This window comes from Cucumis sativus, chromosome 3 (genome assembly GCF_000004075.3).
Source record: "Cucumis sativus cultivar 9930 chromosome 3, Cucumber_9930_V3, whole genome shotgun sequence".
Lineage (NCBI taxonomy): Eukaryota > Viridiplantae > Streptophyta > Magnoliopsida > Cucurbitales > Cucurbitaceae > Cucumis > Cucumis sativus.
Window position 1 is genome coordinate 36,913,115 of NC_026657.2, and position 22,814 is coordinate 36,935,928.

The 22,814-nt window shown below is 34.3% G+C and overlaps 3 protein-coding genes across 5 annotated transcripts; 2 read left to right on the plus strand and 1 right to left on the minus strand.

The window, feature by feature from the left end:
• The first annotated feature begins 2,414 nt into the window (after nt 1–2,414).
• LOC101203418 (7-methyl-GTP pyrophosphatase) lies at nt 2,415–7,216 on the plus strand. Its single transcript, XM_011654114.2, has 10 exons — nt 2,415–2,568; nt 3,472–3,543; nt 3,630–3,704; nt 4,224–4,307; nt 4,612–4,692; nt 5,284–5,353; nt 5,435–5,526; nt 6,101–6,142; nt 6,244–6,324; nt 6,794–7,216. Exons 1-10 carry the CDS (start codon nt 2,542–2,544, stop codon nt 6,863–6,865), a joined length of 696 nt encoding a protein of 231 aa, XP_011652416.1. The 5' UTR covers nt 2,415–2,541; the 3' UTR covers nt 6,866–7,216.
• Nucleotides 7,217–7,364: 148 nt separating this feature from the next.
• On the minus strand, nt 7,365–11,824 carry LOC101203175 (sugar transporter ERD6-like 6). Of its 3 annotated transcripts, none has more exons than XM_004147817.3 (18): nt 11,381–11,824; nt 11,112–11,174; nt 10,934–11,023; nt 10,780–10,839; nt 10,598–10,663; nt 10,448–10,513; nt 10,294–10,369; nt 10,015–10,079; nt 9,827–9,919; nt 9,638–9,718; nt 9,476–9,560; nt 8,948–8,994; nt 8,796–8,858; nt 8,438–8,497; nt 8,284–8,349; nt 8,134–8,193; nt 7,834–7,948; nt 7,365–7,746 (listed from the first exon to the last, which is right to left on the minus strand). In XM_004147817.3, the coding sequence occupies exons 1-18, from the start codon at nt 11,570–11,572 to the stop codon at nt 7,634–7,636; spliced, it is 1,461 nt and encodes a 486-aa protein (XP_004147865.1). In that variant the 5' UTR covers nt 11,573–11,824; the 3' UTR covers nt 7,365–7,633. The 3 variants fall into 3 exon arrangements, with proteins under 3 accessions (XP_004147865.1, XP_031739174.1, XP_031739173.1); XM_031883314.1 differs by having other exon boundaries at nt 7,365–7,948; nt 11,381–11,582; nt 11,740–11,810; XM_031883313.1 differs by having other exon boundaries at nt 7,365–7,948.
• A 3,779-nt stretch (nt 11,825–15,603) lies between these two features.
• LOC101202943 (DNA-3-methyladenine glycosylase 1) lies at nt 15,604–19,595 on the plus strand. The gene is made up of 2 exons (XM_004147816.3): nt 15,604–17,094; nt 18,961–19,595. The coding sequence occupies exons 1-2, from the start codon at nt 15,968–15,970 to the stop codon at nt 18,980–18,982; spliced, it is 1,149 nt and encodes a 382-aa protein (XP_004147864.1). The 5' UTR covers nt 15,604–15,967; the 3' UTR covers nt 18,983–19,595.
• The last annotated feature ends 3,219 nt before the right edge of the window (nt 19,596–22,814 follow it).

Here is a 22,814-nt window from a genome sequence, read left to right on the forward strand (position 1 = left end):
TGCAAAAATGGTTGTTTGATAGAAGAAATGAAGTGTGGATACAAAATATGAATACTATGTCAAACGATTTTGTCACACCCTACCTCGAGTACCTCATTGTTTGGCTCAAGATGTGGCGTGAAGTCAACCGATATCGCCCCCTTCAAGAACAACACCAACTAACCTTTTAACCTAAACCTTTAAACTGAAAAACGTTAACGGAGACTTAACACATAACTTTTTAAGAACAATAGGGTAAAACCTTTTTCATTAAAATAAACTTTATATAAGTTTTACATAGATAAAACGTAATCTTATTTACATAAAACAAAACCTAACAGCAACCTTCCCAAAAACCTAAGTCTAACATTACAAAAGACTAACTGATCGCAAGTACAAGATAATAGGACACATAGAATAACAAAATGAAACCCTTCAGTAGACCGATAGCATTGATTTAGGCTCCAAGGACACAATCTCTACTTGGAAAGTGGAAAAACATTTTGAAGAGTGTGAGTTAAACGAGTCTAGTGAGTGATAGTTTCTAAAGATCTTTTCATAAACTTTAAATCATAAACCTTTGGAACAGTAAACGATAAACTATAACATGAAAACTTAAACCTCAAAGCATTTAGAAAACGGTAACATAAAGCCTTGTTTTTTCTAGACCCAAGTATCTACTTCTGAGAGGTGGTAGAGATTACTCGAAATCAACTCTAAACCTCATTGATGGGCATCCCCAATTTCTGTTCCTGGAGTTTGGCGTCCCTAGCTCTAATCCTGAAGATAAGTGTCCTTACCTCAAATTCCTCAGCACCTCGTAATCTGGCCTCGTTAAGGGTTATTTTGAGACATCTTGGTTATGAGAAAACATTTATAAAACTGTAACCTTAGTTAAACTTTAAATTCCTTCAATAATCCTCTTACATAACCTTTAAACTCATTTCCTAGTAAATCTTTAACATTTCTTAGTAAATAGTAATCTTGAATAAATACATTTAAACAATAACATGCTTGAAAGACTTTTCATAGAATATCTTAAACATTTAATACAAATCATTCATAACTCATAACTTAAGAACATGCTTGAAATCATTTAATAAAATCATTTTTTACTCACATATACAAGCTGAAATCCTTGGTTTATAAATTTTTCCGATCTCCTCTTGTTCTGAAATAATGATAAAATAATCCAATTAATTCTCTTTTACCAAGAAAATACTAAAAGTGTACTTAAAAATTCTAAAAACCATAAAAAACTGCCCTAAGTGCCTCATAATACTATCTGGCGCACATGGGTTGGCGGTAGAGCCTTGGCCGAGTGTGTTGAGCTGCCTGTGTGCTAACCTCACAAGTGGCTTGCCTCATGCTTCACCTTGGTCGTGTGGCTTGCATCCCGTGCATCCTTCCTCAAGTACATAACTTGTTGTCGTGCCTTGCATATAGGTTGTGCTCCAACAACAACCAAAATGTGTCACTAACGTCCTTGAACATCAAAATTTCTACCCATCTCGTCTAGTGTACCTTGTCACTTAACCAACCACCAACTTGTCCAAAAACTCATTTTTCGTCCATAAACTTAACCAAACTTTAAAAAATCATGACTAAAATTCCACAAATCTTTTGAGGAAACTTCCTTCTACAAAAATGCATAAAAACATCTTAACTTTCTTACCTTAAAATTTTAGCTTCAAATTTCGATGGATGAGCTATGCAACTCTCTAGAAGTCCACCTTGCACAGATCCACCCGAAAATTGACCTTCCTCACTTTATTCAACTCAAACTCAACCCTTCCTTGCTAAAAAATGTATGGCAACCCTATTTGGAAACTAGACTCAATTTTTTAATCTTTTGAGAGCAATTTAAACCAAAACATAATAGTGAAATGGGAAAAATGTTTATCTGAAGAGACCTATATATACTAAACCCTACATGAACCTATATATAACAATTCGACGAAACCCTAGATTTCTTACCCCAAAACTAAAAATAGTGATACCGGTCGATTTCTTTCAATAACGCTGTAGTTTTTGGAGGTTGCTTCAAGAAGGAATGTTCTCGAACATGATTTGAAAATAAAACGGATATCTCCCTTTTGTGTATTTACCTTAACTACGACACTTCAATTTCTTTTTTCTTTTAACAATATTACTAGTCATAATAGGTTAGTTTTGGTATTTGGGCTAGACTTTTATGCAGAATTGAAGCTGATTATGCCTTTTATGAAATAAACTGTATTCTTATGCTCAATGAACACTCCTATTCAGGCTATATGAGTTAAAAATCAATTTTGCCATTTATTCAAACAAAACTTCTTAATTTTGGAGGATCCAACTCAACAATCTCCAATGTATTTTGGGCTTAAATTGGGAGAATAGCCCATTTTGGATTGAAGCCCTATTAAAGCCCACACAATTGATTCAAGTCCAGAGACCCGAAGAGTCCGAAGATATAAAGTTTTGTCCCGCCTGTAGAAGGTAGTGAAGTTGGGAGTGATCGCACCATTCAATATTCATCGGTTACGAGCTTCAACTTTCTAACTCATCGTTGAAGCAGGGAGCATGGATGCTACTTCGTCTTCGTTTAAGGTACGCTCCGCTTTCAATCTTTCCTGCTTCCACGGTTGAATTTTCTGCCCTTTTCCGGCTTTGATCAAACCGAAATCGCCAGAGGCGTACAATCTCTCATCCACGAATCCATTTTTTCACTTTCCATCTCCTGCACCATGTGTTGAAGTTCAGGAACTCGTTTTCAAACTGTTTGCTCGTTTTTCGGCTGTTCATATGATAAGATTCTTCCAATCTACTTTCTTGGAATCGATATGTCGTCTCCGGTTACCGATATGTAGCAGATATTTACTTGCCTTTTACAAGAAATGATGTCTGTTGCCTGTAGATATTCTTTGTTTTGTTTTGTTTTTTAAATTTGCAACGACTTCCTCTTTCAAAGACTGTAGGACGTTGCTGAGAGTGGAATGTTTAAAATCGTCTACCTCATTCAGATTTACAAAAGCATCAGTCGAAGTTGTAGAACGTCGTTTGTTTAGTATTTATCTAGATACTGATTACAATAGTTCAAGTCAAAATACTGTTGCAACTGCATAGTCTAGACTAAAGGAAGATTCTATTTGGGAAATGCTGAGAATACTTTTATAAATATCATGGCATCTCCAAACATTGTGAAGTTGTTCGTATTAAGAAAAAATTATTCAGCACTTAATTATCTATGGTATTCGCAATGCTGTCAATTTCTGTTACTTATTGGTGATTATTTCACATTTCATTGATGTCTTCCTCAGATTTTGGACGATTTTCTAGATGTCTAATCTTTTCATCAATAAAAAGGCCAATATGTTAATTAGAATTTTCCTCTATTTTAAATGCAAACTCGTGGGTTTGCTAAACGTTGCTGTGTGTGAAAATGTTCATAACCAATGTGGTGTGGTTTCTGTGATAGTGTTTTTATTGTATGTAACGGGTTCTGTTTGACAGATAATTTTGGGATCATCTTCAGTGGCACGTAGGAAAATATTATCTGAGATGGGTTATGAATTCACCATTATGGTATATTCTCTACCTAGATTTACTTACATGACCTGAAAACTCTACCTTCTCAGAATGTTTACCTTTTTCTCTCTCCCAAAATGAAGTCTGCAGATATCGATGAGAAGGCCATACGCAAAGAAAAGCCGGAAGAGTTGGTTGTGGCTCTTGCAGAAGCAAAGGTTAGGTGTCATCTTGGGATTAATTTGTGCTTCACCAATCACCATATTCTGACTGTGAAATTGCTACATGTTATATTGGTTCCTTTTTGTAAAATGCTTGTGCTACCTTTTGTAAATTGCCTGTGCTACATGTACAACGTCATCAAAAAATGATTTCAGATGTAGAATTTGTTGTTTGTTCCAAGCTAACATGACATCTAGGATTTAAAAACTTCTGTTAGCTGCATAATATTTTTAGAACCATCCTATAGTGGATGCAGTGATTTGCATAGTTGGGATATTATGCTTCAACAGTGAAGTACAAATAGTGTACAAAAGTGGTAGATTTGAGTCATTTGACTAACCCTTCAAGCCAGGGACGTGGATTCAAAGCTAATGTGCTAGAAATGTGGCCACACTAATCTCTTTTGCATCTATTTGTATTTTTTAATTTCCCCTTTTAAATCTCTATATAAAGTAAATTGGCATGTGATTACTTGTGCACGAGCATCTTGTATTAAGACAAGAGTTTCATCTCAGGCTGATGCCATCATATCCAATTTACAAAACATTCATACACATGAAAAGGAAGCAGAACCAACAGTTTTGATTGCTGCTGACACAGTATGTTTTCCTATGTTGGTATCAGTCGTTATTATCTCTGTTTTAAAATATGGTGAAGATGGCTTGTTATCACATGAGAACATTTATAAATTGAGGATACAGTTACAACAGCCCACTTTAAGTTAGGATGTGTTTCCACAGAATTAATCTGTTTCAGTGTGCAACTTTTTCGTTACTCTCTGAAGTCCTAAGTGTAACTTCTTCATGCTAAAGCTTCTTCCATTTTCACAATTTTAGTATGGGGTTTGATTGTGGTAGTAGGTTACTTTGGTTTATTTCTTACCTGATGGATATTTATTGTCAGGCAGATGCCATCTTAGGAAGACTTTCCACAGATGATTTTATGAAAGATGCAGAGCCAACATTGTTGATTACTTCTGATCAAGTATATCTATCAAGTCCTTTGACATATGTGTCCGATTTTATATGTTTTAAGTGATTTCTTAATTTTTTGTGCAATGTTCATTGCACATCTTTCTCACCTGACGCATTAAAAATAATAAGGGATTTGTTGCCTTATTCATTGCATCTCTAAAAAAAGGCGACAGTAAAAACTAGAAAGTTTATTAGAATGATTTTCATATGTAACATCTGTTTTTTTTTTTTTTTTTCTTATATTTTGTGAATTTTGAGAAATTTGCTTGAATCCAGCCAATAATGACAAGTTGATGCTTGATGGTCTTTCCTAAGTCTCTGTCTCCTTCACCGATAATCAGATTAAACATATTCCCATTTCCATGTGAAAAACCTGCTGCCGCTCATTGTGCCTGTCTGTGTTATTGTACCCATTTACCTTGAGATAGAAGTTGATGGAACAATCCTCTTGTTATATTTTTATTCATAGACCTGTTGTCGATTGTATCCTCAATGCATAAATGGTCTTTTTGTGATAACGTATGCCATATCAACACCTTGTTCTGTTTGCAAAGTTCCTCTTAGACATATTTTCTTACTTCTATTGGTAATTGATGTGGAGGTGGTGATCTATGAAGGTGTGATCAGAGAAAAACCAGCCAGCAAGGAGGAAGCACGACAATTTTTGAAAGGTTTATTTAGATAATAGTTATGCGTTTCAATTTTCTTTACTATTTCTTGAATGTCAGTTCAATAAAAAAATTATGTTGCAGATTATTCAGGAGGGCATGCAGCCACACTTGGATCCGTACTTGTTACAAACCTCAAAACAGGATTTAGGAAAGGGGAATGGGATCGAGTAGAGGTAAATATATATACATGTTTGTTTATCTGTTGATGATCTTTTTATTTCTCGTTTTCTAGTTCCCGTTTCTCTCGATATTTTTCCTATATTATATTAACGTAAAAACAGATCGTTGAGACTGCTACATTTTAATTTACTAAACAAATAGGCCATATCCTACTTATATAAACCTAACATAGACTTCTTCAAGACAACTCGATTGGTATGTGCTCTGCTGTGGGACCAGCAGAATAGGTGCAAGATACTGTTTTTTTTCTAAAGAGAAAGGAGCTCCTGTTCTTATCTCTAGTACCTAGATGAGACTTGTAGAAGATTTTGGTTTTGTTTTAGGTCATGAAATGGTTAAAATCAATTTTGTCATTTTGAAACCACAATGAAACATGTTTTTAACCGAAACTTTCATTTACAAGTGTAAAATTTACTATTAAATTTAGTTTGAGTGATTAAAAATGTATTTTAGAGTGATTCCGTGATGTTTATGATTTTAAATTTGCTTTCAAACATTCACTTACAATACCACACTTTTTTTTTTTTGTTTTCTTATGCTGTTCAATGTTGACATGTGCTCTTGCAGATCTTTTTCAATGAAATACCCGATGAAGTCATCAACAAGCTGGTAGGGATTTCACTTTATAGCTGGTTGTGTTTTCATTGGAAAACGGGAACATTGTATCTTTTGTGATCATGGTTTTATTTTTCTTTTCATTTACGTTTCAGGTCGAGGAGGGGACTGTGCTCTATGTCGCTGGAGGGCTGATTATCGAGCATCCTTTGATTTTACCCTATGTGAAAGAAGTGGTTAGCTTTTTTTCTTCCTTTCCTACTGGCAATGACCTCAAGCTAATGATATTGTTTCTCCTGCTCGCATTCTGGTCGTCTTTGATCTGAACCTTGAATAAAATATTCCTATATGTCCTCCTAGTGGTCTGAATTCCATGAATATGATGTGCATGGCATGCATGTATGTGATAATGAGAGCTCATACAACACAAATATACACACTTAGATATCATGAAACTGAAATTACATCATACAGATGTGATGACGATTGATATAATTGTTAACATGGGTATTTAGGGCCTAAAAAAGAGAGGTATCTTGAAAAGGCTGTACCTTGTTGTGAAGAAGGAAAAAAAGACAGCCATAGTGGTTACGTTTGTAATATATTTTAATTGCATATGCACACACAAGCCTCTTCTGTCTGAAAACTAGATATAGTTTTATTACATACATATGGGCTGATAACCCAAACTTTGGATCTCTACAGGTAGGGACGACAGATAGTGTGATGGGTCTTCCCAAGGCTTTGACTGAGAAACTCTTGAAGGAAGCCATGTAGGTGATATGAATAATATTTTACATTTCACCTTTAACTTTTTTTTTCTAATCAACATTTCTTTCCTTTCCATTGAGAAACACTCAGCCTAACCTCACAATCTATTATTCTTGCTTCTTGTGGATTGGTAACACTCAACTATTATTTGTATTAGCAAATTTCAGCTAAAAATTTAAGAGCAAACTTGTATGTTGTATCTCTTCTGAATTGTTCTCCCTTTGTAGTTGGTATGATCTGATCTTGGTTGTTTCGTTCATACTACTAGTAAGTGTAGAAAATAACAATTAGATTGTATTTCTAAACTAATGCATCTAGCAAACATGAGTGAAGGTCTTGTCGCATAATTTTTAACCACCTGTTGTTGAGAATTAAGATCAACTTTTTGTTAATTCGTATTGTTTTTATTATTTATCATTAAATCTTGAAAGGTGTACGTATGAGCATATTTCCACTCAGAAACTAATTGATCGTACATGTAGTATGCCACTATTTAGAAAATGAATGGAGGGATGACGTGTAGGTCAAAATATTTGAATTGACGAACCAATCAAATAATTAGGGTAAGGCACTTCAAGGGTCTTGCAACACAAGGGAATTTCAAAGAGTACGGGCGGCACAGACGTTTTTGTATATTGAGGGGGAAGATCCATATTTACTATTTTGCAGTGCATCATGGTTCTCTTGATTGAGTTGTTGCAAAGTGATAAATAGGCTTGCTTTCCAACACGCAGGTTACCAAAAGAAAAACATAACAGAAAGAAAACAACCTTCTTATCTGAAGGAGAACTGAATTTCTTCCAGTGTTCTTCCTTTTGTCTCGGGAACCCAAAGTATAACGAATGCCATTGTTAAAGCACTCACCAACATGTAGATGGCGAACGTTCCTGCAACCAAATAGCAGCAGCATGATGTGAAACTTTTATCTAATTCCAATTCAAATATTGAGAGGGAAAATGGAAGAGGGAGAAAACCTCCATTGCTCCATTCCAAAAGCAAGTTTGCTGTCATTGTGACCAACCAAGCGATGAACCAGTTAGCGAGCGTTGCCATGCTTCCTGCAAGACCCTTGATATTGATGGGAAGAATCTGCAACAGTATTTTCCCTTCTTAGACAGCTAGAATCATAATTACAATTTACAATCAACTATGCAAATCACAATGTTACAAAGATGTGGATTCATTCACGTAAAAGCTATTCTTTTTTAGACTACGAGACAGGGCAACAGTGAAAGAATGGAACATAATATAAACATGAATGAGAGTGACAGTACCTCAGACATTATAACCCATGGAATAGCCCCAAGACCCAGAGAGAAGAATACAACAAGGGCCTGGAGAGAAGAAATAGGTGGATGAACATTTCTCTAGAGAAGTACTTTAGAAATCAAATTGTATTTAGTGCTGCTTAGAAACAAACATACCACAACACTAACAACTGATAAAATACTCAGAATATTATATAAACTGGATGTGTCGGAGGTAAGATCCTGATACAAATTTTAAATTGCAGGAAAGACGTGTTAGAAATGTTATTTTATAGTTTTGTAGTAATAAAATACAATCGTTAGACTTTACCTTCAGAAAGAAGACTACAGAAACAATCAAAAGACTAAACGTCATTCCAGCTGTGGACACCTAAAAACACAAATCAAATCACAGTTACTCTCTGGAGTCTGGACTATGGCATTAATTTTATTGTGGAGTCTAATTTCAATTGATATTTCAACATTTTTTAGGTCAACATTGACCTGAATAATGTGTCGTAAAAATGTTTCCAAAACAAGCAACAGAATGTAATAATATTAATATGAAAAATGTGTAAGAAATATATCTGTTTATATTTTAGTTGAGACTTCCGTGAAATGTAGAGATCGTACATTTTTATATTTGATATCGACACCTCAAACCTGGAAAAAGAAAATAAAACTCTTACAATGAGGAGAATTCGACGGCCTGCTCTGTCAACCAGCCATGTCGTCACTGCAGTCGCAACAACCTATAAGACATGAAATTCCATGTCAATACCAAATTGGGAACAGAGAAGGGATGCAATAATTTGTACCAAAGAAATTCTTAAAATTTAACCTGGACTGCACCGAGCCCACATGTAGCAACATTACTTGATTCAACACCTGTTTCATACAAAAATCAACGGGCATTGTTTAGTTTAGTTTGATATGGCTCATGAACAATAGCTGCAAATTGTGGGTGAGTTTGAATAAATTTTCAAACGTTTAATTTTAAAAATAAATTATTATTATAGAAAAAGAGAAATTACTTGACCACCACCCAAAATAGTTTTGAAGTATTTTAAAAAAAATTAATTAAAGCAATTTTCCTTTGTTCTTCAACATGGCTTAAACAAACATAATTAAATTAAATTACAAATTTGGCTCCCTAGTTCAGAAAAGAAAAACAAAGAATTTAGTCTATATAGTTAAAAATTAGAACCCATCTCATAAGAAAATTAGAACCCATCTCATAAGATTAATCCTAAATTTTAACTTTTTAAAATTAAGGACAAAATTCTAATTTACTTCAAATCATATGAACAAAATTTTAACCGGTAAATGACAACACATAGAGGATTAAGATGAATTTTCTTTTTCTTACCAGCAGCTGCAAATATGGTACTTGAATAGAACAACACTGCATTAATTCCAGTAAGCTGCTGCAACATTAGTAACCCAATACCAATCTGCAATTTGGATGATAGCAGAGATCAATTATACTGCCAAGTTGGAAAATTAAAAGAAAATGCTCAATCAATAGTACCATCAAAGGAAACCAGTATCTTCTCCGCTTGAGTTCAGCAAATCGAATTGTTGTTCTTTTGGTTGTGGTTGCTACAGATCTCTGCACCATACGTACCATAAAAAAGAAATAAGAGAATTGGCCAAACTATGAGTGTCTGTCTTCTGTCTTGTAATAAGTTTTTGAGGAATTTGTCTTATGCCTATTTACCTTGATTTCATTCACTTCAATTGAGATATCAGCATCAAATCCTCGAAGAACTTGCAAGGATGTTTCAAATTCTTCTGTCATACCCATTTTCGCCTGAACTTAGTTTGAAAAAGATTCAGCAATCAGAATGTATGCATATAATATTCATAAATAAAGTTAACATAAGGAAATCTACTTAAGAAACTCACCAGCCACCGAGGAGATTCTGGGATAAAAAACAATCCAGGTATCAGAACCGTACAAGGCAAAATTCCTGTAAGAAAACCAAAGAAATCGCCAACCATTAAAATGCATTTCACTTTAGAAGGAGAGAGGATTCTTAGAAGGAACGTTCATCATTACTAAGCCAAGAAACTTTATAATGCATTTCATGATTAGTTGCTAAGTAAAACCTGGAATTATTATGTACACATTCATCGTATTTACCAACAGAAGCAATACTATACAATGTTTCTCAAGAGCATTACCCAGAACTGCAAGTAGTCGCCATGGTACGAAAAGTCCGAGAAGATAAGCAAGCAATATTCCAATGGTGACAGAGAGCTAGCGATAAGAAATGACAATATTTTAACTAACAGAAAACCACTGTGAAGACAAAAGAAGTCAATAGTTCTAACCAACCTGGTTAACTGAACCAAGCCCCCCTCTCAAATTTTGAGGAGCTATCTCAGCAATATAAACTGGAACCTACAATCATCAACAAATGTTGTACTCTCCAGATTCTATAAGAAGTAAAGAATTGAACATAATAGATACTCAATAATGTCTAACCGTATATGAGATTATTCCCACACCAAAACCTTCCAACAACCTCCCCATGTAAAGGAAAGAAGAATCCTAAAAAAGGATTAAATAAGCAAAAAGGATTAGAAATTGAGACTGATTCCAAAGGGAGCCATTACTCCAATCAATTTATAGCAATACATTATGATAATCAAAATCATCCAACTTACTTTTGCAAATGATATAGCAAGCCACCCTATAATATTAGGAATTGCAGCAATCATCAAAGACTGAAATAAACCAAGACAAATTAATCACGGAAACCAATAGCAACTAATTAAACAAGACAGATTGAATGGAAAATGATCCATGAAAGGATCTTACTCCTTTTCGACCAATGTATTCGGCTATCTGTCCACTAGAAATAGCCCCAACCATAGCACCCACGTTGGATAAAGATCCGAATACAGAGTACTGAACCAAAAATCAGATATAAAAAATCCAACGTGATATTATTCGAATGGGGTTGGGGAAAGAACGGGAAGGCGTTTTGAATCCACACCTCGGGGACTGTGAGTCGTAGATCCTTCATTATGGAAGATTGCGTAGGAGACGAATAGCCACACTGCAGATAAGTGATGCTAAGTTACGTTCAAATTCAATCCAGAAGTAGGTATGAGATCAGAAACGCCGTATTAGCAATAGATCAAATTAAACACTAGAATAATAAGATGAACTCAATCGATTATAAACCAAAACTTTCTCTCCTACTTTACTTTTGTAAAATAAATAAAATAAAAGATATAGAATATGAAGAAAAATGATGATTACAGTAAAACCAAACTGGATTGGACCGAGAGCGACGATCAAAACGCAGGCAAGAACTGAAATGGAGCTATCGCGAATGCCCTGGGATGATCCCATCATACTGGATTGCCTAGATCCCATACGGTACCAACTTCCGGTATGGAGGAAAGGCTTCCTGAGATCCCTCCCTTCCTCATTGTCGTCCCTGAAACTCATCTCTTCCGCTCTGCTTGAAATCAACAATGGATGTATTACGTCACTTACCGAACACAATAGATTGGTATGGTAATCAAATGCCAATCATATTGGTGATGATTGCCAAAGAAAGAAAGAAAATGAATTCTAATCTGTTTCAATTGATTGCCAAAGAAAACGAAACGCACGTTATTTGTGGTTGCAACAAACAACAAAACAACAAAAACAACAAAAAAGAGAAATGGCAGAGAGAAGATGTGAGAGAGGGCGGGAGAGATCAGTCAGCCGTTGTCATCTAAATTTATATACTTCAATTACATACATCCACGCTGCCTCCTCGTTATGCCACGCTGGACTATACCCTGGGCCTCGCCCAATAAACCCCATTAAGGCTTCTTCTTATTCTTCTTGGATCTCGGCCCAGCCCATCAAACTAAAACATAATTACACTTTCTAATTACATCATCCGAAACCTTTCATCCCATTTTTCAGACTCCTTGGAGTGATCTTCATTTTTCATTTTTGTTTTTCGATGCTCCATCTTCCATTTTTCCATTTTCCTTTGTTAACATTTTTCATTAAACAAAGGTAAAAACCCTAAACCCTCACCCGAAGAACAAACGTAAAAATGTTCCATCTTTTTTGTCTCTTAAGGCGAGATTTTTTACTCGATTTTTTTTCTCAAAATAATTTGTATCATTTAATTAATAAAATATAGACGATATTTTTTAGAAATTTCATCTAAAAAATAAACACAATATTTTAGCCTATTTTGTTGGAAAAAAAACATAATAGAAAATCATTATCCTTTTAAAATCATTTTTTTTGTATAATTAAAAGAGACGAAAGAGAAGAAGACGATGATGAATGCAAGATGCATTGATCGATCAAGAGCTTTGAGGGTGATTAAAAAATGAACTATAAATTATGAAACAATCGAGAGTTTAAGTAGTTCTGAAGAGGTATTCCCTTTAAAAGAAAAAAAACTAGTTCTAAATTTCAGCCTATTAATCGAATATGTTTGTTCATACAGGAAACAAACAACCAAATGGAAGCAAGATTAGTTGAAAGATCGAAGGTAAAATGAATGAAGAAGAGAGAAAGAACTTAAGCAATAGGTGGTATGAGTGTAATAACAAAAAAAAAAATCGAAGACAAAGGTAAACAAAATATGACTTAAAAATCCAAATCACATTCATCAAACAAAAAATACTATATACTATTCAACTTACTCTAAATGGACTTCAACTTAATTTAAATAAAACACCAGAGATCCATCAGTTTTGTAAATGAAGTGGGTAGAGAGTTCCAAAGAAGGGAGGGAAGAAAAACGTGTCTGGAGGTAGGTCCCGAGAATGAAACCGACAATAATATGATTTTGGTCTTTATTTTGGGTTTGACACAACAATTTGATTGTGGACTTAGCCCACTAGAGAAGAAAAGTTTGAAAACGAAACACTTGATGTTGGAGATATGCAAAAAGGTTAACTAAGACAATGTGTTTGGCCAAAGGAAAATTCAAGAACATTGGTTGCTCTGTAACCTGAAATAAGATGATTTTGGGCTATGGGCTGAAGTGAATGGACCTTATTGAAGCCAAGTGTTCTTTTCAAAGTCGAAAGAGAGGATTTCTTTTTCAACATTGAAGAGCATAATGGGGGGAGGGGGAGGGGGGGGAGGGGGGATTGTTTGTAAGCATACCTTAAGAAAAAAAGTGTTTTGAAGGGTTGCGTAATGTTAGATACCTAGATTAATTATTATGTAAGTTTGGTTATAAGTGAGAGGGGCAATGAGTGGAGTGATCTAGGACTTGAGTGAAAGTACTCAAGACGGAGGTTGCAAATGCTTTATACTTGAGTTTATCTTGTATTTTCTTATAGTTACATTATAATAAATTGAAAATTTGTTCTTGTTAGGAAGTATCCTAACATATTGTTTGGTACCACTGTGGACTTCAAACTCATGTTGGTTAATGAGATAACTATACAATAAAAATTACAAAATTTAAACAAGTGAAATATATATAAGTATGATAAATTAATTAAATATATAAACAACTAGTAAATCACTCACGTTCATTGATTTACTATCCCTTAATGCCTCTTGTAGCAAATCTTCTGTATAAGAGGCTAGTTCTAAACGTTGAAAACTAGAATTACTACGACTTTCATAAAACCATTGTTGAATCAAACTTCAAATCAATTCAAGAAGACCAATAACAGATAGCTTAGAGGCATCCTTAAGAATGTTGTTCAAACTTTTAAGATATATTCGTTGTCATCAAATTGTACCTTTTGTTTTTGTACAAAATGCCTTGCACCACTGTTATTTTTGTCTGATATATCATTCTAATTCATTCATTATCAAAGGGCAAATATCATCCAACTGCCTCGTGTAATATTCATACTCGATAGTTGTATAGTCCTTAGCACAACTATAGAACGATCCTTCAATTGGAGTTTACTTGTAATATTTTTTAAGATTTTTAAATATATGAAAAGTACACACGCCACCAGACACAATTGAAGATCTTGCACTCACCAAATGCAACTTTTAAATTTTGAAAAAATCAACACTAGAAATCATCATTATCTGAATCAACTATACCAAATGTAAGGGGGACGATTTTGGAATTACCATCCAATGTGCACGTAGCTAGTATAGTACCACAAAATTTGCTCTTCAACGATGCACCATCAACTGAAATGATCAGAAAACAATACTCCCATGCATGAATTGAAGCAGCATGAGCCATAAAATAATATTTGAATATGTCATCTTATTTACTTCTTCTGTTGTATATGTAACTATCAAAAGTTAAATAAAAAAGTAACAATACGTCAATAAACGGATAATAGATGTATATTTATAATTTAATGACACTGTAATTATAAAGTAAAACCTACTTGGATTATTTTCAATCAACACATTAGAGAATGTAGGTAGCAAAGCATATAATTACTATGGAGACCCACATACCGAGTTTAATGCAAGCTCACGGGTTCTCCAAGGTTTATCATAACTGATATCAACCCCATGTTTCTTTTTCATAAAGCTTATTACATATGAGAGACAATAGGGAGTCGTGAAATTCATATTGAATAATATCTTTATACACTTATATACTATCCACAAAGTTTCCTAACTATGTGAATTCTTTACAACGTCAATACTTGATAAGAAATATTATGTCATTATTTACATATTATTTTAAATATGAAAGTGTATATAATGATCACATCACAAAATTATTTTAAATATGCAATAGTATATAATAAAAATTGTATAGTACTATTTAAATAAGAAAGGGAAAAGAAGTTGATTGTTGATTATATACTTGACTCACTGTATACTATAATTAAATTTAAGAAAGAAAGTTAATAACATGAAACAATTAGTTGCAAGAGATGACCGAAATTTCGCATTCACTTTAATTTTTATTGACTGAAAACTTCAACGAAAAATTAAATCGACATTATATATGTCAAAATTTCATAAACATAATCAATAATATGAAAGAAATATGCCTTCCCAGTATAACTTGAAAGAGATGACAAAAGTAAGAAAGATAGTATCGAAAGAGATCGAAAAGGAGAGAAATGAGACAGAGAAAGCGATCGTTTACGGTGCCGAAAAGGTGGACAGAGAGGGCGAAAATAGGATGACCGAATGATGTGCAATCAAAATAAATTAAATAATTTTGTGAAAATTCTTTAATATATTTTTACAATAATACTCAATTTTATACCATATTTAAAATGAATATCTGATAAATGATACCTTGTAATTGAATAAAAGAGTATATTATTTATTTAAAACATTAAATAGGTAAATTATAAGATAAATAGTAAATGTTATAAAATAAATATGGTATTATATTAAATATGGAAATGAGGTGTTTTCTCTTAATTTTTCATTTTTTTATAACCGGTGATTGTAATGGGCCGGGCTATAAGATTTTATAGTTATTGAAGTCTGGGGCAGCCCAAGAATCCAGAGCTCATGGGCCGACAAGGGGAGAAGAGTACATCGACCCGCTTACAAAGGAGCGTGAAGCAGCGAAATGAGTGTGGAGAGGAAATCGAAAGCCAGAACTGAACGGAGCGACGGACAGAAACAGAGAAACAAAGAACAACGGCGGTGGGATTTCTTTCTCCTCCATTTCTATGCCATTGATCATCCACTTCTATACTCTGTAACATTATTCCAAATCCTCAATCTTCTCAGTTTCACAGTTGATTTTCAATTTCTCTTTCTGTTAGACTTTAACCCGTTCTTGCGGACATCGAGTTTTGCCCCCTTTCTGATTCTCCGCCGTTACCTTCCCCACCGATTTTTGGCTGTGTGTTCTGTTTCATTTCGACCGATTTGTCTGAGTAAAGGGGGAAATTACAGATTGAATTGAATCTCTTACATATGGGAGAGCAAACGCAAGTGCAAGTTCAGACACAAACCCAAAGCCAACCTCAGCCACAATCGCAGGCTCAGAATACGTTTCATGAATCCTCCAACTCCACAACCCCTATCGCTCAAGCCACTGTAATGCTAAGCGAGGTGATGAATGCGCCATCGCAAATCTCTTCTCCTCCATCGAAAATGCCTTTGCGTCCCCGGAAGATCCGAAAGCTCTCGCCGGAGGAATCAGATCCGAATTCCTCTCATGTTGTTGCCATCCCGGATGGACCGAAACCTATCGCCACCGTTAAATCTAACAAAAGCAAGACGGCCCATCAACGCGCCGCCTTCGCGTCTGCCACAGTTCCGCCTGCACGATCACTTTCCTGCGAGGGCGAGGTGGAAATCGCGCTTCGGCATCTACGGAATGCGGATCCACTCCTTGCACAGTTGATTGACCTTCATCAACGTCCTACCTTCGACAGTTTCCAAACCCCATTCCTTGCCCTAACTCGAAGTATCTTGTATCAGCAGCTGGCTTATAAGGCTGGCACTTCTATCTACACCCGTTTCATCGCCCTTTGTGGTGGTGAGGCTGGTGTTCTTCCTGAAACCGTTCTTGCTTTGAACCCTCAACAACTCAGGCAAATTGGAATTTCGGGTCGTAAGTCTAGTTACCTTCATGACCTTGCAAGGAAATATCAAAATGGGATTCTTTCAGACCCGGCAATTGTAAATATGGATGATAAATCGCTTTTCACGATGCTCACAATGGTCAATGGAATTGGGTCTTGGTCTGTTCATATGTTCATGATTTTCTCGCTGCACAGACCAGATGTGCTTCCTATCAATGATCTTAATGTTCGCAAAGGGGTTCAGCTTCTTTACAATCTTGAAGAGTTGCCTCGACCATCGCAGATGGATCAGTTATGCGAGAAGTGGAGGCCTTATCGATCGGTTGGGTCGTGGTATATGTGGAGGCTTGCTGAGGCAAAGGGGGCTTCTTCAAGCGCTGCAGCAGTGGCTGCTGGTGCCAGTTTACAACTGCAGCATCAAGATCACCATCAGGAACACCAGCATCCACAGCATCCACAGCATCCTCAGCAGCCACAACTTCTTGACCCGCTTAATAGCATTCTCAATCTCGGGTAAAACCTTTATGTCTTTAGTTTTTTTTTTTCCTCTTGTTGGTTATTTATTTCCACGTTGTATGCAGTTCATGTTGGAAAATCTGTATTTTCCTCTTTTGATGGATATAAACTAATATTAGTTTTATTTCTTGTATTGGAGCTATCATATTTGCATTCCACATTGTATTTCTTGCTTCTATTGTTCAGCAAATGCGGCATATCGTACTCATACATGTTGTCTAGGGTGAAATCTTTCCATTGCATCTAGCTTCTAATGCATATCTATAATGGACTATTGCAATGTTTCTTGTGATGTACATAAGTAAGCTTTCACATCCAACTTTCTTTCTGGGATCGTTGTGCTTCTTTACGTATTGGTCTTTTTTATTATATAAATTTTTATTGACATAATAAAATGTAAAAAACCACTAGGTATTGGCTATTTTAAATACTTGTCTTCCCCGTTATTGTCTGGATGCTTGACGTAAATATATGTTCTAATTGGCTACGTTATTTGAGTCTTCGGTAGCTGGAGGCTTCTTATGATGGGGGATAGCATAGGTCACCAGTGTTGAATCAGAGTCACCAGCTAAATTTGATATAGGAATGTACTTCTGCATTTGTTGAATGTTTAATCAACTTCTCTGTTAACAACCCTTACATTCTCTTCATCTCTCCTCCCATATGAGGCTATGTCTACTTCTCACGTGTGAAAATAAGATCTTCAGAATATAAGGAAGTGCACCATGTGGGAAATTTAAGATGGCATGTTGGGTATATTTTGGCGATAGTTGGATCATTGATCCTCTTGTCTCGGGTGGTTAAAGAATGTGGAAGGTGGATGTGGAAGTGAGTGTCACTCTTAAGGGGCATTGGATCCTCATATTCTTCTCTCCCTTAGTGCTTCCACTCGGTGAATGACCTACTGGTTCTTCCCCATCGGCTTTTTATTATTATTGTTTTTTTTAGTTCCAGAAGTCTGTAGTTTTGACTTGATACATCATACATTTTGGAGTTTTTCCTTGTTTTGGTTTTTGATAGATAGGGGTGTCATTTTCTATTTTATTTCCAATTTGAATATCTGGGCTAGGCACCCTTTCTGGAAAAGCCAAAATCAAGTCGCTCTTAATAAGCAAGCTTGACTCTCTGCATGAACAAACTCTTTTATTTATTTTTTGTTTGATTTTAATTTCGTAGGAAGAAATTCAGAAATATTTTTGAAAAAGGTTTAAGTCTCACCACATTCTCTTATATAACCTCTAATTTTTTAAACTCTTCGTTATCATATCCTTTGCTATTTTATATTTTGCACACACAATTTATTTATAGTTTCCTATTGTGCTCCTTATAAGACACGGTCACTTCTTATTTATTTATTTATCATTATTTTTTGAATAAAAAAATTATTTTTCTTGGCTCTTCACGCTTAAGTCCCAGAGGAGTACATTCTGTCTGTTGGACCTGGAGAATGAGATTTGGACCCTAAGCATATCTCAATTTGTGAAGACATGCGACCAATGGGATAGAGATTTAAATCTCCTCACCCAAATGTTCTTTTGATCTGAAAAAATGAATACGATTTGTATCGTTTAGGTTTATGGTCATTAACATGAATCAAGAGGGGTCCTTCTTTAGGAGTAAAGAGAGAACTAGTTGAACAATTCTAAAAGCTTTTTGTTGCTGGCCCCAGATTAACTTAGGCATCTGTTATGTTTTGTTTGGCCGGTGGGTCTTAGATTTTTTGTCACTGGAAACTAACTCTGTTCTTCAATTTTTAGTTTGATGGTGGTTAATTGGTGTTATCATTCAATTCCTTTATTTGCTACTCTGTAAGTGATTTCTGACGCGGTGTTGATTGTTGTTTCTGTGCCATATGATATATAGGGCCTGTGCATGGGGACAGTGACTCAGATTGAAAAGAGTACATCTCTGAATCCCAATCAATTTGTCCACTAAATGAAAAGTATGCCGACTATGTGGGAGTAGAAGACTCAACAATGAATATTTTGTTCCTCGAGGTTGGATACTCTAGACTTCCATACTAAATAATGAAATGACATGTGCTAGTTTCTTTTCTAGGTTGGTTGACATCACTTTTAAGGCCGTCAACATATATCATGCGGTGGGTGGGAATTTGTCCGTAGAATGTTCCTCTGAATCTCTGCTTTCAATGTGATTTAGCACAGTTGGACTTCAACCAAACCGCTTGTTCATTTGCGCATATTCAACGGCAGAATAGTCTGTAATGACTTTATGATCTATCTCTTACCCTTCTCTCCATTTCAAATTTACTGCCTCCTTGGTCATAGTTTGTATATAGAACAAGGATCATGAATGCGGATAATCAATGACTGACTGGCTGTGGCATTTGCTATTTGGACTCATATTCTTATCTTATCTTTCCCCATCTATTCAACATGGTGGGAGAAAAGACATCGCTCAATAGCCCCATTCATCTTTCTTTCTTTTGAAAATATAGCTGATGTTTATAATAATAAAGTGTAGTATTGTAGATTTTACCTCTGAGAACTTGATTTATGGGGAGTGGGGACCATGAGGCTTGAATTCTGATGAATTTAGCTGAAGATATGTTGCAGTTGGGTAAGTCTACTTGTCACTGGAAATTGGAATCAAATAACTTTGAATATCTGAATGTGACAAGATGTAGGCCAGCTACTTCCTCTTTTTTCATTGTTTTTGGTCTTTTTGGCAGGGCCAATTTCCTTGCTGTTCTCAAGTGATGGGCCATTTTCTGTCCCATGTATGTTAGCTTCAAATTTCCCTTTGGGGTGTCGTGAGTCGAAATTGATATCTAACTAATATATAGGTTTTTCAAATAAAAGGTGATTACTTTTTCCCCCTTTCCATAGCTTGACCAACAATCTTTCCATCCAATCAAAAGTGATTGATATTATTAAGTTTAATGGTAAAGTGTACTTTGATGTCTATTTGATTTTTGGAGTTCCCAAACAAAAACTTTAGTACTAGAGGTTTAAAAAATAATTCTCAGTAGCCCCTCAATTCATTTGACCCATGGAAATACAATGTGGCCGTGATCCTAGATGAAGCCAACCAATTTTTCTCTTTTATTTCACTTTTACCAACCCATAAAAGAAGATGATTTGAATATGGTTTTTGTTGCTGGTGCATCTCCAATTTTTCTTGAGATGAATTTGTGCCGAGCCACTGAGGGAGAGACTTTGAATTTGGGTGGGTCTGAAACTTGGAATCAGTAATTTTGAAGCCAACTTTATTCTTTGTTCAAAAGTGAGTAGAGATGATGAACTTTAAATTGGTGAGGTTTAATGTCCATGATGCGTGGCTGTGACAAAGAAGAAGACAATGCTGGAGAGGAATGGAGAAGTGAGAAAGGAAATAGAAGAAACAAGAGAGAAAATAAAGAACGGACTCCTAAACAAAAGCTAATAAAAAAATCGATCAAAGTGCCAAATCGTTAAAAAAAAAGAACATCCTAACAAAGATAAGGACAATTTAGAACTAATTTTTAAACTATAGGAACTAAAATGTACCAAATACATTTTTTCTTTTAGAAAAAAAAGTTGATGTATTTGAAAATCAACTAGAATAGCTTTTAGAATATTGTTAACATGTATTTTAAACCTTTTTTTTCAAAAATGTCTAAACAAAAATGACTTTAAAAACATTTTTTCATTCAAACAACCTTTTAAAATTATTTGAGAGTATTACTCGTAGTTATGCTTAAGTTGTATTATCTGTGCTATACTGCAACATAAAATTAGTCAAATGTAAACTATAAATTTAACTGTAAAAATCAGTCATATTGTGATCCATGGCTTGTTACCCCCACGTGCTTAGAACTCAACCTGTGAATACTTTTAATTGATCATGAAGTAATATTTAATATTATGAATGTTACGAGATTTTCATACTCTATTCAATTCTTTTACAAAATAATTGGTTTTGTTCAAATCAAGAAGTGTTTAGTTTAGTGACAATTGACATGACTTTTCATTCTAAAGATGAGAGCTTCAATCATCTTTTCGTATTAAAAGATAATGATTTTGTTCAATATTTGATTCAATTATTTTGTATTCTATTATGCCTTTAATATTTTATGCCGATTTTTCCATTGTAGTATGGTATTTTTCACATCTTTTTTTAATGGTCAAAATTTAGTTTATGTTGATTTTCATTTTCTTGTATACTGTCAAAATTTTGAATGTAGTTTAACTACCTAGCGTTTTACATCATGAGTTAGTAGAATAGTATCAAGTGTACTTTTATTGAATTTTAAATTACGTGAAATCTTTCCACCATTTTTACCAGCATGTTTTCATGCTTGTGAGTGAATTGTGGAAGAACTCATTCAAAATTTAGGTAGGATGATAAAAGGTGTGTCTACCTTTTGATGTGAGCATCAGTTGGTTAGAGTTGATTTTTTCATCAAATCAACATCAAATTCAAATTAACCTCGACCATGAAAGAGTACAAATCAACCGTTTTGGTTATTTGATCGATTAGTTTAGATCGGTTTAAGTCTTTGAAATTCTTATAAAATATTATCGATTTGGTTTTTTTTTTCAAACTGACACCGACTTAACCTCTCCTTATCTTCGACCACCTTTGATTCAGTCGATTGATTCGATTTTTCAGTTTAATAATGCTCACCCCTATTCGACGCTCAAAGTTGGATTGAGTTAGTAATTGTCTAAATTTGGAATGCAAAATTTTGGTTGTGTTGGTAATAATTGCATATGCATAGGGGTAAAGTTGAGTTAGATAGAATTATGGATATAATTTTTTTTAACCTAAAACAATATTTATTAATTTCTATAGGTTTTTTTCGTTTGTATTATTATTATTATTTTGGTTTTTTTTCTTCCACTATTTAACTATACATATTTTTCCAAATTCGTTACACTCATTTGAGATATGAGCTCAGTAAATAAAAACATATTTTACAATTTCAACTAATTATTGCACTTAACGTGGGTAAATTTACTGTTATTTATAAATCAACAACTCTATAACATGCTTTATCGATTGAGAAACGTATGAGTTAAAACATGCATAGAAAATAGGATTGCCGTCAAAGGTCTATTTACATGTTCAATATATAAGCATGACTTAGGGTGAGTCGATTTTATGTATACAAAATCATGACTATACTTACCATATTTAACATTTTCATGTATTTATTAAATAATTTCATAAATAATATTTTTCAAACGAATGTCCCATAATGCTTTTATAATTAATATAAAAAATTTCCATAAACATTTAGAAATCATGGTTAAAATTGGATAAATTTTATAAATTTTTTAAGACTAATAACATGAATAAAATGTAATTGAGAATTTAAGACGCCTATAATTATTAGAATTTTAAGACTCATCCAATGTTTTACATTCGGTGCATACCTAAGATTTCACTAATACCTACTTTTAGTTGATTGTTTAAATGAACTAATCTACAAAGAATTAATCTACTTGTAACTAAATTCTGTCAAAATGAACCGTACACTAAATAATAAAATAGGCCTTAAAATAGTGTACTGTGAAATTTTTCTAGACGTATGAGTTATAAAATTATCCAATTTAATCGTTCAATTAGTTAATATGATATTTAAAAAAAATCTATTGACATAAGAACTCAGAAGTAATGGATGAATTATTTTAATTATAATCTTAATAATGAATCAAAATTGATTATTCCAAATAATTATTTTATTTTATATACTTGTTTTTTTTTTAAAC